The 19,653-nt window shown below is 38.8% G+C and overlaps 2 protein-coding genes across 13 annotated transcripts in view; one reads left to right on the top strand and one right to left on the bottom strand.

Moving 5' to 3' along the window:
• Positions 1–13,464, top strand: part of KMT2E (lysine methyltransferase 2E (inactive)) — a 120,081-nt gene extending 106,617 nt beyond the window's left edge. Inside the window, exons 22-26 of one of the 3 annotated variants that reach the window (XM_074942499.1) lie at positions 1,248–1,546; positions 9,409–9,497; positions 9,601–9,696; positions 9,849–9,940; positions 11,216–13,458. In XM_074942499.1, the coding sequence (XP_074798600.1) occupies positions 1,248–1,546; positions 9,409–9,497; positions 9,601–9,696; positions 9,849–9,940; positions 11,216–12,718 (2,079 nt within the window). In that variant the 3' untranslated portion in view covers positions 12,719–13,458. Of the gene's footprint in view, positions 1–1,247; positions 1,547–9,408; positions 9,498–9,600; positions 9,697–9,848; positions 9,941–11,215 lie in introns of all 3 variants that reach the window. The other 2 variants (XM_074942498.1, XM_074942497.1) reach the window with 2 other exon arrangements.
• SRPK2 (SRSF protein kinase 2) overlaps positions 13,170–19,653 on the bottom strand; it is a 294,675-nt gene continuing 288,191 nt past the window's right edge. For 9 of the 10 annotated variants that reach the window (XM_074942500.1, XM_074942505.1, XM_074942506.1 and 6 more), the window contains one exon: positions 13,171–17,774. In XM_074942500.1, the coding sequence (XP_074798601.1) occupies positions 17,590–17,774 (185 nt within the window). In that variant the 3' untranslated portion in view covers positions 13,171–17,589. Of the gene's footprint in view, positions 17,775–19,653 lie in introns of all 10 variants that reach the window. The other variant, XM_074942508.1, reaches the window with a different exon arrangement.

The following is a 19,653-nucleotide window of genomic DNA, read 5'->3' as shown; positions in this document are numbered from 1 at the left end:
TTTAAAATCAGTTGTGCCCAAAAATGGATTCAGGATACTAATTTTAAGCCTCTATTTTTTTAAAAAATCTTGGCCATTGGGGGTGCGTGTGTGTATGCAGTTGGTCAGAATCTCAACAGTTGTAAATCTGTGTAGCTTCAGTAATTTTTTTTTTTTTAGGGGCACTATGCCAATTTATAGCAGCTGAGAATTTGCCCCAGTATCTCATGTATTTTCTGTTGTGGCACTTCTGTTCCCTGGGTTTGGGGTTTATGAAGATAAGGCTCAACACAGGTTGCCAGTAATAGACATGAAAGCATAAAGGGGTTAAATCTAACTTGCACAGAAGGCTGATTTCTTAATGAATAAAAATACTGTCCAGGCCTGAATATCAGTATTTCAGCTTTTTGTTTCAAACCCAAAGGTGTACGCTGAGAGCAGCTTTGCACCGATTTTCCTCCTGGAGAGAAGGAAGCATAAAAAACACAGCCTGTTTAAAAATTTATATTTTTAAGGAGACTTCCGAAAGTTACAAATATATATAAAACCTTTAACATTAAGAAATATAATGTACATCATGTTCTTCAGTAATGAAATGAAACCAGTTTTGACAAATAATGTTGTGTATGCTGAATCTCTACCTTTATTATTATATACTATTTATATAATAAAGGGTTAATTGAAAACAAAAATGCATGAATTGGAAATAATTCAGATTGTAATTATTTAAAAGAAAAAGTTATGGAAATCAAATACGGATGTTGCAAATCTTTCCGTATATCAGAACAAACCATCAGCCTGCTGTTCTGTTTTGTTTTAAATGCAAATGCATCGGCGTAAAACCAGAAAAATAAAATAGTTTAAAATGGCCACCACTATCATATGGTAGCTTGAAGTCCCAGTATTTACAATGCAGTCCCCAACAGTGCAGCTTCTGCATAGTGGGACCTTCTCACACTCATTGCCCCAGATCCATTCTCCGCCTTTTCCTAGGTAAGAAATACATGCTTCTTCTGCCTGTACTCCTGTTTCTATTCACCAGATACCAAAGTAAATCATTTTGTAAATCTCTAGAAAAGAGTATCATTAGCCCTACTAACTTACCTCCTCTTACATTTTAGAGACAATTTAAGTGGTATATCCATTTGAAGTTATTTAAAGAGAACTGCTCTGTAGATTTTTATTTCAATTTAATTTTATCAGCAATCAGAAGTTAACTCTGTGTAAAGAAAAATGAGTAAACTTTTCCTCTTATATTTTTTCCATAGGTGTCTTTATTAGAATACCGAAAGAGACAACGAGAAGCTAGAAAAAGTGGTTCCAAGACCGAGAGCTTTTCTCTGGTTACCGTATCTCCTCATGCTGCTGGTGGAGGAAGTATAAGCAGTAACAATGGTGCTAATGATGGGTATAACAGTGGTGAAAACGGGGAGCAAATTGATAACACTGCTAACCTACCTTTACCATTGCCAGCTACTGTTTATAATACAACTCCAGAAGAAGCTGGCAACAACTGTCCAACTAAAGAAGCTTCTTCCAGTGAGAAGAATGAACCAGAAGTTCAATGGTAAGCCATTTAGCACAGGTTGCAAGTTCAGAAAATGTATTTGCGTAGCCAAATAGACAATTGGAGAAGCAATCTGCTACATTTTCACTCTAAATTTGTAGAGTGTCTAGGAAATATTACATAGCATCAGTTTATTTTATTAACAGATATGGGGGTATTTTATAGAATCTAATTTTGTCAAACTTGTATTTTGATTTTTTTTTATTTTCAGTGTGCTACGGTGGGATAACTTAGGAGCTAAGGCAATGGGATACCATTTATAAATACATAAATTATACATTTGAACAGAATACCTAATCTACATTTACTTCATAAAAAATAAGTTTTGGCCAGAAGCCTTTCTTTCAAGTGACTGAACAAATATTTTAGTTCCGTTTTCCTTACAATCACAGAGAATAGATTCCTCAGGGAAGTGATTGGAATATGTATACGCGCTCGGTCCTGTCACTGAAAGTTTGCACGTGGATTATTCAGCACTTAAATATTTTAAAATGCTGTATGGTGAAGAGGTGTGTTAGTAAATAGTCCTATTTAGCCAGGGTGAAACAAATCAATATTTCTTGTTTCTGTGGATTATAAAAGCCTAGATAGGATGGCAGGAGGAAAGGTCAAGATTGTAACTTTCCACATAAAATAGAGTATTTTTTAACTACACTTTTTGGAAAGAACAGCATCCCATCTACATTAGGGTTCCCAATGTTGCTAGCACAGGTAAAGGTGATCTGGTGTTAGCAACAATGGAGAATTTTCGTCACATTTCCCTACTGTAGAGAAGTTCCCCCAAAGCTTCAGCTCACCATGGCCTGAGAAGCTGAGCAGGAAGAGCTGCCCCTGTTGAGCAGCAGAATTCTCACAGCTGGACTTCACAAAACTTTAGGCAGGTTTTTAATGGAGTACTTAAAAAAAAATTAACTTTGCAATGGGGGATCATGCAGAAATTAGTGTATTAGGATGTAAAGGGAGGCACCTGAAGAACAGCAAAGATAAAGCAATCAACCAGCAAACCAGAAGATACAGGGGGAATGGAAAATTCCTTACCAATAATTTCCTTTCTGCTAGTCCCACAATTCTGGGGTGCTCTCCTCTCCCTACAGCTCAGGGAGGCGGATCGATATTTTGGCACCCTCTGGTCTGGCCCTGCCCCCTCTGCTCCTGCTTGCTGCCAGATGAGTTATTCCCAAACTATAAAACTTACATAACATCATTAATAAATATTCCAGAGATAACGAAATAAATATATACATTAGACCAAAGAAGATGGTCATATGGTAACCATTCCACTTAATATCTGACCCTTGACTACTGAACCATCCAGGGTGGGTAAAATAATGGGAGCTGCTGATAGCAGAAAGGAAATTATTGGTAAGAAATTTTCCATTCTGTAGCCCAGCATCTCTCACTGAAGTAGCAAGCAATGAACAGAAGTAGGGAGGGTTATGGGAAAAAAAAGTTTGGTAGGAAAGAAGTACCATCCTTTTTGTGGGGTCACTCAAAAGTCTCTTGATTTCCAAGCCACTGCATGGAGCACCTTCCTGCCAAAGGAGGCCTCTGCAGAAAATAGTTGGTCCACCTTGTAGTGCTTGCTTAATGAAGGTACTAGCTATAGACCATGTGGCTGTTTCACTGATTTCCAGTGGACATGTTCACTTGTTCCAATCATGAGGTTGCTAAGGCTCTCATGGAGCGTGCCATTATTCCTTCTGACACAGGAACCAGTGATGATTTGTAGGCTTCCACAATACATAGTTTAAGCCACCTCATGATGAAGGACTTGGAAGCGCTGAGTCCCTGGCATTTTGGGTGGAAGGGCACAAATAGGAAGCCTGATCTTCGTGTAGAGTCTGTGTGCTTGAGAGATTTTCAACACTCTTCTGACATCTAAGGTGTGCCACGTCTTTTCATTTGGATCTTGTGGTTTTGGGCAGAACGAAGAAAGTGTAACCTCTTGGGAAGCACGGAAGGAGGAATTTACTTAGGAGAAGAAGGGATTCTGGTGTCCTGAACATCACCTTGTCCTCATGTACCATGCAGTAAGGCTCCTGTATAGATAAGGCTGGCAGCTCCGACGTTCTCCTGGTGGTTGTGACAACTACTAAGAAACAAGTTGTAATAGATAAAAGGCCATCTCTAACGTCAAACGCTCAAAAAGATGGCTTGTCAGGGGACTCAGAACTTGCGAAAGGTCCCATTTTGGAAAAAGTGGCCTGAGCACACGTTTGGCGAACCAGACTGCTCAATCTGCCAGGGAGTCTGAGGCTTCTGCAAATAGCACACTACTAAGAGCAGACACCTGAGGCACAGTGGTACTGGGCTGAAGGCCTTGGTCTATGCCTTCTTAGAGGAAATCCTGAATGGTTAGAATTCCTGGAGTTCTGGGATTTTGCACTGTGGTTTTGGCTTTTGTTGACTCTGGACAAGATAGAGAAGTACACTTTTAGCATACTACTCTTCTAGATGAAGCAATGTCTTAATGACTGGAGGACAGAGATCTCAGTACCCAGGCTGTTAGCTGAAGCTGTTTTGGGTCCAGGTGAGGAAGGGGACCTTGTGAGAAGATGTCCAATCTCTGCAGAAGCTGGAGTGGGGGCTCCAGTGTCAGCTGTATCAGGTCTGAGAACCCACGTCTCCTTGGCCAAAAAGGAGTTATCAGTATGATCACTGTTCTCATTTTCTTTTCTGGACCACCCTCCACAGTAGTGGAAAGGGTGGAAATGCATAGAGTAGGCCCTACAGCTAGCTGTGCGATAAAGCATCTGCCCCCATGGATCTGGGGTCTGCCTCCATTGTGAAGTATTTTGGCCTCTTTGTGTTTGTATGATCCATGAATAGCTCGGTTGAAGAGGGGCTGAACATCTGACCAATGAGATTGAAAACCTCCTGATTCAGACACCAGTCGGAGTTGTTGACCCTGCACCTGCTGACCCAGTCTGCCTGCTGGTTCAGGTCCCCTTTAACGTGGAGTGCTCTGAGAGAAAGGAGGAACTGTTCCACCCGTCTCATTATTTCCATTGCTTCCATTTATAGTTCCCTTGTGGTTGTTTAAATATGCGATTATAGTAGTGTTGTCTGATTGAACCAGGATGTGGTTCACCCTTAGGTTGAGCAGGAATCGTAGCAGAGCTAGCTTGACTGCTCTCAGCTCTAGGCTTATGCTATGAGCCATTTCTTCCTTGCTTCAGGTTCCCTGGGGTGTCTGGGTCTCTAAGTGAGCTCCCCAATCCTCCAGAGTGATCTCAACTGCAAGGACTAAAGGATCTGGAAGGCAGATGGCCATACCTTTGCAGACATTGCTTTGGGCTGACCACCATTGTAAGGAGTTGATCACCTGTGTTAGAACGTGTACATGATCTCTCGTGTTCTGTAGAGTGGTCCCACACCTTTAGTATGAAGACTTCTGATGCATGATTGTGACCATGGAGTGATCCCTATCCAGGACACCAGGAGTCCTAGGAGTTGAAAACATAGTATCTGCAACTCTAGAGCAAGAAAATTTAATTCCTGGATGGAACCAGATAACTTTTCTTGTCCCTGATGATGAAGCTATGGGCCTTAAGGAGATTCATTGTCTGGGACGTGGCCCTGTGCACTGCTTACTGCACTGGAGTTCTGGTCAGGATGTCATCCTGGAAGGGGGAAAAGGGGAGTTCCCGTCAACCTGAGTCTCACTATCACCACCACCACCATTTTTGTAAAAACCCTGGGGTCCGAGAACAGGCCCAATGGGAGTGTTCGGTACCAGTGATGTTTCCTGCCACAGACAAACCTCAGAAGACTGCAGTGACGCTTTATGTGGGGATATGCTTCTGCTAGATCTACTGAAGTTAAGAATTCCCCCTAGGACAGGGATAGGGTCTCCATCCAAAACTTATTTTCTTATCCACTTGTTTTGAGCCTTCTGAAATGGAGAATAGCTCTGATTCCACCCCCCTTGCACTTCTGTATAATGACAAAGATGGAGTAAGAACCAAGAGCACCCTTCTTGTGTGGGAACACTTTCTGTCGCTTCCATATGCAGATGAGATAGTTAGTTAGTTTGTTCTGGATCAGATTGTTTTACGTAGTCATTGAACTGGGTGAGTGGCTGAAGAATGGATGCGGTAGAACAATATTTTCAGATTCTGATTAGTTGTACATTTTAGTATGTTAGAAAATGGTGAATGATATTGGTTATTTACTAGATAATTAACTTTTTGCTCTTAGTGTCAAGCTGTATTAGGATTGTAACTGGAATTTAATTAAACACACAAAACAACATATCAAATTTATTTTTATTAAACAAAACACCTTTAAATGGTTTGGGTACATCAACGTCATTGTTTTTCCATGAGCTGGAGAGTAAGTTTCCATAATGTATGGAATCCTAAATATTCATAATCTGAGAACTAAGCTTATCTGAGCTCAGGTAAAGAAGCTATAAAATAGGAATATGAAACCGTTAGGTGAGCTCAGTGGATGATTCTGATGAAATACATGATGGTGTGTCTGAGAGTCAGGGGTCGGGTCCCAACGCCTGTGATGACTTTGCTAGTCTCTTGCACCTAGTAGCACAGCCTCTGGGTCCCCCCAAGGGTCAAGCCCTTAATGCAGCTCATGGCCTTTTATGCCATATTTATAAAGCTTGACCTCAAAAGTCAGACTTTTCACCCCAGATTCATTCTTTATATAGAAAAAAGTTAAGTCAAAGTTTTTGATAGCCTCATGGAGTCAGTATATTTTTATTTAAATGTTTTAAGAGATTATAATAAGTTTAGGCCTTAACATATTTTGTTTTAAATTCATATTTCATTTAAAACAGGTTTATTTTTAAAAAGAAAAACGTATTATTTAAATAAATTTAAAAAAATCACTAATTTTTATCCACCCTGGTCAGAGCCATAGGTGGCACCTGGGTAATGAGCTGGAAGCCATGGCTTAGGCTGAGAACCTTATTGAATCCATTAAGGCATCAGCTATAAATGCTTTTGCTTGGGAGACTCTTTAAATTGGAGCCAAACTCAGGGTGATCTCTGTCCTTAAGGGCTTTGAGATCTTTCAGCCAGGAAGGAGATGATGTTGCAAATTAGGTAGCTGCCAGGGACACTCTGTGACAGAAAAGGCTTCAAAGCCCATCTTTCTATCCATGGATTCCTTAGGATAGAATTCCCCCACTAGGGAGGATGCTATAGTGCATCATCCTTTGGTAACTCAGCAGTAGAGCCCTTTGGTTCTTGAACATTATAGAGCCTGAGGTTACTCTTTTTAACATGCTTGTTCCATTAATTCTTCATCACTTCCTTGAAGGAGGAGTGAAGGGCTGTTGAAGCCTTGGGAGGATTTTGAGAGGTGAGGTTTATGCTCAGGAGTCTGCTCAGGTTTCAGATTCAGAGAGTGCACCTTCCTCAGAGGGGAAGGAGGAGGAGGCAAAGAACTTTATCTTGTGGATTTTTTGTGCTTTCTCTTTTTTTATTTTTTAATCTTTTTAGTTTCTGCTGCAGCTTTGGTGAGGCCTTTTGTAGCTTGCCTTCGTTAGGGCCTGGAGCCCTCTCGAGAGGTCTGTCTCAAAATCCTCCCCCACTGGGTCCCATTCCTTGGAAGGGGGAATTTTTTGTCAGATTCCAAAAAATTGGCTCGGGAAGGAGTGTTCTGCATGATCCCCTGAGTTGAGTGGGCAGAGTTCTTTGCTTTTGGAGCTTCTTCCTGCTCTGCGCTGGGGTTCCTGGTCCATTGTTTCTCTGTTGGAGTTGCAGCTGCCTTGCTTGGTAAAGGACCTCACTTGCCTGTCCAACTTGTAGCTCTGGGACCTAACGCAGTTACGGACAGAAGTCTGGGTGCAACTCACCATCCACCTGAGAAGCCTACCTTACATATAGAGCACTACTTAGATTTGACAGAGTGCTTTCTTGGCTGCTGAGACTGTAGTGGAGGCTCAGGGAAGGTTAACTGCCCCAGGGAGCAGAAGGAAGAGTGACCAGGAGGCAGAACACTGCCTAAAAAAACTGGACAGAAAAGTTAAAAAAAAATGAGTGGGAGTAAAAGAAAGTGCTGTTGTCTGCTGCTGTTGAGGCAGAGTCTGGCAGCAAGCATGAACAGGGGGAGTGTTACTATCATGTGGTGCTAAAACACGAATCCACCTCCAAGAGCTGCAGAGATAGAAGAGCAGCCCAGACATCCAGAACTGTGGGAGACGCTGGGCTGCAGAAATAGAGAGTGATGGGGGGGAAGAGAAAACAGGATAGAAGGAAGTACTAGTCTGAACACTGGATGCTGCTTAATTTTTTCCCCATTAAGCATTATTAGAGACCTTTAAGGATATTTTCAGGACTACCAACCAGGCCTACAGGTTACCATACAACCCTAGCAAGGCAGACAAATACTGCTGGGTGATGAAAAAACACGGCTGACTCCAGAGTTCAGATCAGGTTTATTTCAGAATAGGTACAAAGTGCCACACCCTAGTGATCAGTTGAGGTATGTTTGGTCAATGATCTTGCTGAGTATATACAGACAAGTTTTTGCCTTTGTTTGTGTATAGTCTTAAGTCTGCGTACACCCTTCTATGCCCAAGATGACACCCTGCTGTCTATCAACACCCCTCTTTGATTCATTACATAATAATGATTAACAATATTTATGACCAAATGTAAGATTCCACAATACACTTAATCAATACTATCAATCTTAAATATTTGACAAGGACTTTCTTGGTTTATCCTGATTATATTTGGTGGGGACATTGTGACCCCTCATTGTTAATTCATCCTTGTTCTGCACTGAAATATCAGGGACGTTTCAAGAAAAGAAATTAGGGATACTTAGTAAGCCAAAAATGTTGTTTTGCACTCCTTCCCAGAAAATGATTATTCAAAAGTTTGATGAACCATACTAAACTATGTATAAATTTATATTGATTATGCATTTGCTCATATGTATTACTAACTAGTATGTGAGATCTCTCTCTCTCTCTCTCTCTCTCTCTCTCTCTCTCTCTCTCACATACTAGTTAGTAATACATATGAGCAAATGCATAATCAATATAAATTGATTATATATATGATCCATTAAATACACTTAGGCCCTTTCATGTGGTAAGTTTACTTAATGATTGACTCACCTCCTTACAAGACTTAAGAAACCAAATGTTTTTCAGAAGCCAACAAGACCACTGTAGAGTAATCCTGTAGATTCACTGATAACTAACCAAAACATTTTAGAATGCAGAGGAAGAGTTCCAGTGTTGTCCATTTCCCCTACCAATGCTTGGCACTGCTCTCAACTCTAGCTCATATGGCTTGGACTCTGCCCAAAAAAATCTGTGCTCATGTAGCACCTTCCAGAACTGCTTTACAAATGACAATGAACTAGTCATTACATCACCCTGTGTGATATTATCTTCTCTATTTTACCAATGGATAAACTGAATGACAGAGAACGAGGCCTAAATTTTCAGAAATGTCCACCAATGTTGGGTGCCCAATTTATGTCAGTGACAGAGCATCCTTCCCTTTCTCATCCATGTAGTTTCTACAGTAAGAAAAAAGATCCTGATCTCTAATCTCTTCATATTAACAGGAATTCTGTTAGTGCTAACTTCCTTTTCTGTTCAGATAACATGTTGCAGAAATTGTTGAACTTATTCCATATTTGAAGTGAGAATCTATTAAAATGAACAGCCTAATTAACTGATTACATGTTTGTCGATAGGAACATTCTTTGTCTTTTGTGTATACTGTCTATACAAGAACAAGTGAGTATGCTACACAGTATTCTTGCCCAAACAGCTGCTCTCTCACCCTATGTTTGAGTTTAAATTATATACATCCTGACATGTGAAATGTAGAATTAGATCTCTTTAATGTAAAGAATATTTTGTTTGTTTTTTAAAGGACTGCTTCAACTTCAGTGGAACAAGTCAGGGAGCGAAGTTATCAAAGAGCTTTACTTCTCAGTGATCATAGGAAAGACAAGGACAGTGGTAAGTTGGCTTACTATCAGTCCAGAAAATGGATTCATTGAACTAATCCACATAATAGCTCTTAGCCATTTTAATATTATGTTTAGATCTGCTTCATCTGTAGGACAAGAATCACCTTGTAGTTCATACTCACCATCTCATTCAAATATCATTCCTCAGTTGCAACTTAAGGTCCTTTATTTCCCTGAACTAATGGAAGGTCAGTAAGCAGATGACCTCGTATCATGCTTGCAGTGTTGAATCATATCACTTAGAACTTGAAAAATAGTTCTCTGGAGTTGAACTGTTCAGTAGTGTTTATGAAAGTCTTGTTTATCAAATTTCTACATTTTACTGTGATTTTGTTTGTAGACCCTGATCCTGAAAATCCAGAGTCCACAACTGAATGTCCGTCCCCAGATACTTCTCAAAAGACTTGCAAGAGTCCTTCAAAAGCAAGCAAGGTAATAGTGAGTGTGTGTGTGCACGCGCATGCGTAGATAAGATGCACACAGCACTAATGTGTAGTTTGATTAGATTAGTATGTATAGATATGTAGTACATTTGGGAATGTCTTTCTTGATTGTTTGAAGTGCTTTTCACTTAGGTAGTTGTCAAGAACTTTTTTCTTTTACCTATTATGCATCTGTGTTGAATATGAGCAGCAATAACTCTAGCCAAGTCTCAACCATGTAATATGCCACATAAGAAATTTTTCATCTAATCCAAGTAAAAAGTTACCATTGCTTTCATTCATGATAGGAATTCTCAATTGCAAAGGACTTGCCAACACCAACAAGCACATTTAAGATCATTATACCTTAGCATAGTACAAGTGGTATTGTTTATCAAGATTTTCTGATAATTCCAAAGAATAACCAGACTGATTCATCTGTTTTTTATCCTAATTCTCTGGAATATGAACAGATAAAATCTATTCAATCCTCATAGATCATAGGCTCATTCAAATATGGAATATTTTGGCTCTCTCAGTTCAATTAAAATTTGGTATGTGTTGTGTTGAATGGTAGTGACCAAAGTCACAGTTGCAGTGATTTTTTGGGGGAGACAAATTGTTTCAGTGGTTTTGCATTTTCATTTAAAAAACCAAAAAGATATAATTTTACAAGGAATCTGAACTCTAATCTATGTGCTTAAATTCATATTGAAAATAAAGTGTCAGTTTTTTAACAGAGAGGGTAATTAACACTGATAGGAAGAAAATTGCGTGGTAGCTACTGGCATAATATTAAATGGAGGAATTCAGGTTGTAATGTTCAGTCAGTTTGTTCACATTATCCCAGTTTTAAGATTTGAAGTTTGATGTGAAACCTGTAAATTATTTTGTATAGAACTTGAAATAAATCCCTTAGTATCAGCAGTCCAGGGCTTTTATAAATAACATAGGTCTTCTCCAGTGTTGTTTTTTTTTTTAAAACCTGGGATGCTTTGTATGCTGTATAAATAAGAAGTTTCAGTGCATTTTAGTAACACTGTATCATGAGGATAATGCTACCATTAAGGAAGCTTAGCCTTCCAACTGTATCTATCGTTTTGTTTTTCTTTTTCTTCAAATAATGAACATCCTGTGCACCTGCCAAAGGAAAACAAAATCTTTTTGATTTCTAAAACACTTACTGGGTGAAAGTTATTTTTAAGAAACTGGTTTTTATATATATACTTTAAAACATCTTGGGGTAAAGTTACACTGACTTTGTTCTTTCTCTTCATCTATCTAGCCTTCTTCACCTGGTCCTGTAGTTTCAGTGCAATCAATTGGGAGAACACCCACAAAACCAGATTCTCACTGGGAAACTGCAGTTAATGCTCCAGAGGCTGAGAATGCGAATCATCCAAAATCTGAGCTGCAACAAAAACAACTGACAAATAATGTCCAAGTACTTTCAAAAACTCACCCATCTCAGTCGCATTTGCGTAGTTCAACAGAGCAACTTTCCCATTCACAAAAGCTGCCTTCTGCACCTTTGAAACTGCACTGCCCCCCTTCACCTCATGTAGAAAATCCTCCAAAGTCATCTACTCCTCATGCACCTGTACAGCATGGTTATCTTTCACCAAAGCCTCACTCACAGCAGTTAGGATCTCCGTACAGACCTCATCATCCACAGTCACCTCAAGTTGGAACACCTCAGAGAGAAACACACCGAAGTTTTTATCCAGCAGCACAGAACCTTCAGCCTGGTAGTCAGCAGCAAGCTAGTGGACAGTTGTTCACCCAGGCACCTTCGGGACAATCTTCAGCAACTTATAGTCAGTTTAACCAACAAAATTTGAACAGCAGTGCACCGCCCCCACCACCGCCCCCACCCCCTTCTTCTTCTACTTACTATCAAAACCAGCAGCCCTCTGGAAACTTTCAGAGTTATAGTCAGTTAAAGGGTAGCATACCCCAACAAACTGTTTTCTCTTCCGGACCAAATCAAGCACTTCCTGGCACTACGGGCCAGCAAGCAGTTCCAGGACACCATGTAACTGCAGGGCATTTTTTGCCATCTCAGAACCCCAGTATTCATCATCAGGCTTCAGCATCTGCTGTACCTCCTCCACCACCACCACCACCTGCTCCAGGACCTCATCTTGTACAGCAGCAAAGTTCCCATCAGCAGCATTCTGTAGCACACGTAGTAGGTCCAGTTCATGCCGTGGCAGTAGCCCCTGGATCACACATTCATTCTCAAGCTGCTAGTCACCATTTGCCACCACCACCTCCACCCCCAGGTCCTCTGCCCCACCATCAACCTCCTCATTCCACAACAGGACATCAAGGTCTGCAAGCACAACACCAGCATGTAGTAAATTCAGCACCTCCACCTTCCAATGTTTTAGGCTCTGGGCATCACCCAGCATCAGCACAAGGGATACACCATCCATCACATCAAGGACCCCCACATTTTCCTTCAAGTGCTCATTCAAGTGTATCTTCCTATTCATCACAAGCCCCACATCATACAGCCTTGGGACCTGGACCTCAACATCAGCCTGCTGGAACAGGACCTCACTGTCCACTACCAGGTCAAGGTCCTCATATCCAACCTCAAGGACCAAACAGTATTCCAACACCTACAGCTTCAGGGTTCTGTCCTCATCCTGGCTCTGTAACCCTTCCTCATGGTGTGCAAGGACCTCAGCAGGCATCTCCAGTGCCTGGACAAATTCCTATTCACAGAGCACAGGTGCCACCAACTTTTCAAAATAATTACCATGGTTCAGGGTGGCATTAAAATGGGACCCTTGCTCCTAAACATTTTAAAAATGTTCCTGTAAGATAAACTGTGTATATTTCATATGTACCTGTTCAAGGTACTTTTTAAAGCTTGTACATGATACTTTGTATAAAAGCAAACACCAGTGCTCTTTCATTGTATTCTTTCCATTTTTTTGCTTTTTTAAAATTCCTGAAAATGTGCTGTTCAGCCAGTATTAGGTATATCTCTTTATTTTGTAAGTGAACATTCCAGCAGTTTTTTCTGGCAGTAGATTTGATGCTGCATAATCTTTAAATTTTATTGTTGCAGTTAAATTCATTTAGTGAATGTTTTCTATTACTTTTTATACATATGTAATTAAATAAGTACACTGATAAGAGATGGCACGAATAGGTTTTTCATTTTCTTCTGTCGACAGTTCTTTGTGTGCATATAGCTAGAAAACAATGCAATACAGATTTTTATAGTTTGGCGTGGACATGACTTTTGTTTCATCAGTTATTTACAGAAATGTAATTTAATGTATAGATTGTTTCTAATATCTCCAACAACTGCTGTAAATACTGTTTCTTTTTGCGTGTAAAATTGCTTAAGGCTTCTTTCATTTGATATAGTACTGTACATAATGACAAGTCTCTTTTGCAAAAATGTGTGATCTTTGTGGAAGTAGTACAGTATATGATCTTTAATTTTTTAATATACTGTCACATTGCAGCACTGGTTGGGCATTTTAATTCATGTTAATAAATCACAATTATGTCAGTTTTAACACTGTCCTGAGGGTTGTGTATTTAAGGAAAAAATAAGGTTATAAGTGACTGCATGTCCAGCTATTTAAAAATCTGCCAGGATTGTGAGTGCTATAATTAGAAGTGATGGCAGTACTTTATTTCCTCTTCAAAAATACTCTGAGTTCCCATTTCATGGATATTTTATTCTTCCTGCATGAAAAACTGACTGAGGAAAGCTGACCAATTGCATATTGCACCTCAAATTTCATCTGTGAAGCTGTCCATTAAAGCAGGGGTTCTCAAACTGGGGGGACATGAGAAGCTTTACCGGGCAGGTGGGGAACTTACTGTGCACATTCAGAGCTGGGTGGCCAGAGAGCAGCAGCTCCTGGCTGGGCACCCAGCAGCAGTGCAGAAGTAAGGGTGATAATACATGCCACTCTTAATTCTGTGCTGCCTTCACAACTACTGCTCTCCGGCTGCCCAGCTCTGAAGGTGGGTGGTGTAAAACTACTACACCCACGAAGAAGAGGGGGCAACAATCAAATAAGTTTGAGAACCACTGCATTAAAGGTTAGTGTGTTCTTTTCCTGCTAATCTTAGTGATTAGAGATGAGGAAAAACTACTTGAAATATCAGTGTAGTGTCAGTTTACTGAAACATGTTACATTATACAAAACTAATCCACACAGTTTATGCATTGTACAGGATAAATATTCATACATTGGTACAGTTACAGTCTAGATCCATACCATTCAAATATTGGTTATTCTGATCTTGAAGATAGACCACAGGAACATTTGCACATATTTTAGTACCTATAGGTATGTTTCCTATTCTAAAAGTTCAAAATAGAATTTCAACATGTATTGTTTGTTAGATTTTTGTAAAATAATTCCTGAAATGCACTAAGACATTGTTATAGTGCAGTACTTACAAAAAACGACCACCTACATTGTGAAGAGAAGACATTTCAACATAAAAATGAAAGATTTATGAACTTTATTACCAAAAGAGAGGAGATGGGTATGTTTTTGTGGCTAAAGAGTAACATGGAGGGTAATGGACTTAACAGAAATGAATAAATACAGCCAGAAAGCTTATTGTTAAAATGCAAGTTCAGTGTTTTAACTTTATATCTAGGATAAGATATCTGTATGGTAGCGAAGATGCTGCCACTATGTTTGAATGTGTGCACCAATTTTTATGCTATAGAACATAAAGACAAGCCTTTAATCATCTTATTAAATACCAGTCTGGTAGTAGGACCAATTATCTTAAAACTAATTCAGTTGGCTGTATATAATTTTAATGAAACAGTAAAAGTTTAATTAGTCCTGTGAAACTAGCTGAAGGCATGGGGTGTCAAGTAACTTTTCTACTGTAGCTTATTGTGGATGTTAATTTTTTTTCAGGTTTTTAAGAATTTTATTTAACATTAAATTTTTTAAGAATCAAGAAAAGCCACCAGTTTATAAAAAGCTAGTATATCAGATTGAGTAAAGAGGAACTGTTGCTTTGTCTTTATGTTCAGCTGCTACTGGTGAAAGAAGGCATTGGACTGGTAACAGCATTAGAAATCGATTTTCTTACTACTACAGGAAAGGCAATTCAGTTCCATTACTATTCACATCCTTGTATTTTTTTTCTCCTGAGTCTAGCAACCAAAGTCTACTAGGAACTGGCTAAGACCATCAACTAATTAAACGATCAGATAGCTTACAGTCAATGCCAATGACCAGAGCTTTGAACAAGTAACCTCCTTATCCCAACCCTATAGAGCCACAATTTATTACTTTACTGTGGTGGTCAAAGCCATTGTATTAATAAAATAAGTGAGTGGATCATTAGCTAGCTTGGAAGCAAGAACTCATATTTTGTACGAGACAAAGTCAAAAACATTTTGTCAGTTTAAATTGAGTAGCTACAGCTTTTTGAAAGAAATGGGTAAAAGACAGCATAGTACGTGTCTGAAATGGTACTGTTTAAGTTACCACCATTAACTGAATGTTAGGATACCAGTAACTTTTGTAAAAATAGCTACAGTAGTGCAAAGAGCTGTAATATTGGAATATTTGGTTTGGTGCCTAGAAAGTGACGTTTTAAACTAATATTTCAATTCTTAAGTTTTTCTTTCCTTTCTGTACTGAAAATTTATCACTTGTTGCAACAGGATAAACCTAAAGGCAACTCCTCGGTGAAACAGAAAATTTTACCTCCTGTCTTCTCTTGCTTTCATTGCAGCATTTTGTCTTCACACTATCAATATTATCCTTGCTGCCTTTTTTAAAAAAACAGCTTTCCAGTATGAAGTCCTTAAGTAGATAGCTGCCATTGCTCTCTGCTCTGAAACCCAAATGTTAGCATTGCCAAATGTGGCTGAAAGTCTCTTGAATAATAGCATATTGTGTTGTACTCTACCAAGAGGTTTTAAATAATCTTCATTTTTAATTATACACAGAAGGGCAAAAAGCAAGCAAAGGTTACTTTAACTTAAACAAGTTCGGTGGAATGCCATTTCTGAGTCTGAACAAGCAATGAGTTAACTGTTGCAGGTGCTATTTTAGCTCTGATGTATTAAGTAAAATATTTTAAGCATGTACAGATATTTTACAAATGAATTGTCAACTGGCATTTCCAGTATGCTAGGTTAAAAAACCTACTGAGAAATGTGACTATCAAACAGTTGGATTTACCATTATCAAGCATTTGAATGACCAGCACAATGTCTGAAAAAACAAAACACTTTAATTAGACAACTGCAAGCACCTCAAACAATTGGTTATTGTTACAACACAGAGCTATCTAGTTATTGCAAAGGCATGTGAATAAATTTAAAATGGACAGTCAAAAAAGTGGCACCATAATTATGTAAAACCAGAAATAAACTTACATTCACCCCACTGACTTCTAAAAGAGGGCAAAATACACCTCCATATTTTACATTCTAAAATCTGTATTGCCTATGAATTTGAGTCTATTTAGCTTTTTTCACCCCCTGGAAACATTTACAATTTTGCGTGCAACTTACAAAGGGCAAACTAATTGCTATATATGTCAATTCATGGGGGGAAAAAGCTAGTGCAATTCGTTTTCAGAGCATGTAAAGCTATGAATGGAATGAGCATGAACTGTCTCAAACATTGAATTATTTTGTCCTCTAAATTATATTTGCTTTTTGGTCAATCCTTTTTGTACCTCAAGCATATATTATTGTAAAAGATCAGTAATCCTAGACAGAATATATCCCATGCTCACTTTTAATCTTTTGGGTATAGTACAAATTACAGTGCTTATAAAAAGGCAACACCATATGGTACCATGTCTTCACTATCACATTGTAAGGGAAATTGCTATTTTCTCCTTAAAAGCACTTAAAATAGGCAAAAATTCTAAAAGGGAGTGCTAAATGATAATGCATACTTTATCATTAGAAAGAAGTCTAGCCTTCCTTTAAAGTGCCATTGGTGGAATGAAGTCTTGTAAACCAGAGCCACTTTGTTTATAATCTAATGTACAGGAACTTCTACAAAATGGAAAGTTTACACAAATCCTTAAAGCAGCTTGAAGTCCGCTACATGCAATTTGTATGCTACAAAGCTCTTTAAACTTAGTAGCTTTACTCTGAAATCTGAGTCCCCATCCCATATTTAAATGGAAATAAACATTTACAGGGTGCATTTACATACACTATAATACAAGAATGATGTCCCTTTGTCAGAAAATAAAATTGTACAATTCCTTGCCATTTCTCAGTTCTGACTTGATGTCAAACTTGTAAATTATATAATACTCAGCTAAAATATTTCATCATAAATAGTTACAAAACCTGCCAAAACACAGGGACAGGGGGGAATAGTTTGTTCAAAAGTTTGACATTTGAATGCCACACAACACAAGAAATGATGCTTAAAGACATGTTAAGTGTTTTCTGAAGAGAGTGGGTCAGTAAACTACCAGCTGAAGACAAGACTACCCTTCCCCAAGAATACAGTGCACAAAAAGCAAAATGTCAAACAGTACCTCAAAGCAAAATAAAGGTCTGAGGATGAAGCCAGCTCACTTGTGATCCTGTTAAAGAATTTGTGACAGTCACCATTTAGGTCCGATGCACTGGAAGTGGTTGCTGGTTCAATCTTACATTTGAAGATTCTGCTAAGAATTCAACCATGGATGCCTAAGGCATTCTCCAGCTGAAGCTCGTTTTTCTGGAACCATTTCTAGCATGGGAATCAGGAAATCTGTGAACTGTGCGGCATCTTCATGAGGCCAACCATATTTTTCCACAAGCACATCAAAGAGGCTCCAAGGTTTTAGCTTGGTAATGTGCCGGAGTTCTCCTGCATATAAAAATGTTCTGTTAGAAAGTTCTCATTATCCTTGATTATTACTTGTTCAGTCTCTCTTCCCACTGTATGCCTGAACTATTTAGGCAGGCTAGTGTAGTATGTTACTACAGTTCTCCCTGAAAATAAACCCATCCTGTGTTTTATTCAGTTGAAAAAAATGAAAAACCTTTCTCAAAGCACATTCTGAAGGCATTATTTCCTTTGAAATTACTATACTAGATCTGAAAACCACTGTAAACATACTTCTATTATGTTCCTACCTTCTGCCTTCTTTTGATAAGAAAGCATGTATTTACAATATACTTAGTGATACTGGCTTTAAAAAAAACCAACCTCTCAAAGAAATGCTAAATAAAATTAGAGTGAATACTTATAAAAAATCATCTGCAACAGTGGACGTTTCTAGTATCAAATACAATGAAATGCACTTTAGTTTGGTATCCATAGGTACAGCATGCCCTGTTGCTAACACTGTATGCAAAGACTGTCTGAAAGTCATTTACCATTCATGAGACTGAAGCAAAGTAAGGCAATACTTTTTCAGTTTATACTGGTGAGTTCCATGAGTATTGCTATGAATATTATTACTATTTACAAAATGAGAATACCTCGTCTTTTCATTGACTCTGTTTTGTCAAACTGACAATTATATATCATCAAAAAACAAAGCAAACGAAAAACCATCAGAAAGCCCAAATTAAGAATTGACTTCACACACACATTTTGTTTGGAACATTAGCAATTGCAGATGTGGTCACGCAAACAACTTTAACTTTGTCCCTTCTCATACTATCCCAATACAGCTTCTTCTTATCTATCCATTACTCAGATACATCACCAGTGACATAAAACACATTTCTCTCAATAAATTTGTGTGATGGCATGATAAGTTTTCTGATTGTTCCCATGGTGTCACTATGGAGGCTGAGCAAAGGCTGTTTGCATACTCCGAACATTTGGATGTTTTTGTAAAATGGAGCCTGAATTTGACATGACAAGCCTCAGGTTAGTGCATTCTGAGGAAACTGTAACATTCTCTAGGGGTCTTTGGCTGAGGGGTAGATACTTTGATCACTAACTCTAGGTAAAAGTTTTCTGCAAGAAATTCCACTTGGACTTTTTATATGTTTTAAGAATTGCTCAGTGACAGGCATCCATCCCTTCTGCCCTTCCAAGCTCTGACATGACTGGCAGAGCTTGCAAGCTAATCAGAATGGACCCCATTTTTTCCTAAACTGTCTTGCTTCATTTCCATTCTCCATACTAATTCCTTTTCCCTGCTGTGCGCCTTCCAGAACAAACCTACCTGCACCCTCTGGGGTTTCCTGCTAACTGTGCCCAGCCTCACATCCTTTCGCACATGCACCATGCACACTTTTCAAAGCGTGTATCAAACTGATGTGCATGTATTATGCATGCATCAAACCGGTATGTATTATCAAACTCGTATGTATTATATACACTTCCAAACACAGGTATCGATGCATGCACTTTTGTACTCTCACAAGAATACCTTTTAAATAGCTACGTGTTCTCTCGCAAAACCTAGGGCAGGCTCTTCTACTCATTAGGGATGCCCGGTAGATTGAAATTTGAAGTTTTTATGTGAATGTTTCAGAGATACGACAAGTCAAAGTAGTATTAGGAAAATCTATGAAAAGTGAATAATTAGGACATTTTAAAGCATCCCTCAAATTCCTTGTGATGGGCCCCAAACTTTCCAGAAGTATTCTGCCCTAAAATGAGCTGTGGCCTAGGGTTATTTTAGTTTTGATGAAGTTAGGGAAGAAAAAATGATGTTGAAAACTGGGTTTGTAACAGGACTGGATTCAACTTTAACTACACCCAGACCAGCACCCCTCCAATAATT

The sequence above is a fragment of the Natator depressus genome, chromosome 1 (genome assembly GCF_965152275.1).
Source record: "Natator depressus isolate rNatDep1 chromosome 1, rNatDep2.hap1, whole genome shotgun sequence".
In the NCBI taxonomy this organism is placed as follows: Eukaryota; Metazoa; Chordata; order Testudines; family Cheloniidae; genus Natator; species Natator depressus.
The sequence above is the reverse complement of the archived record's forward strand: the minus strand, read 5'-3'. Positions and strand labels throughout refer to the sequence as shown.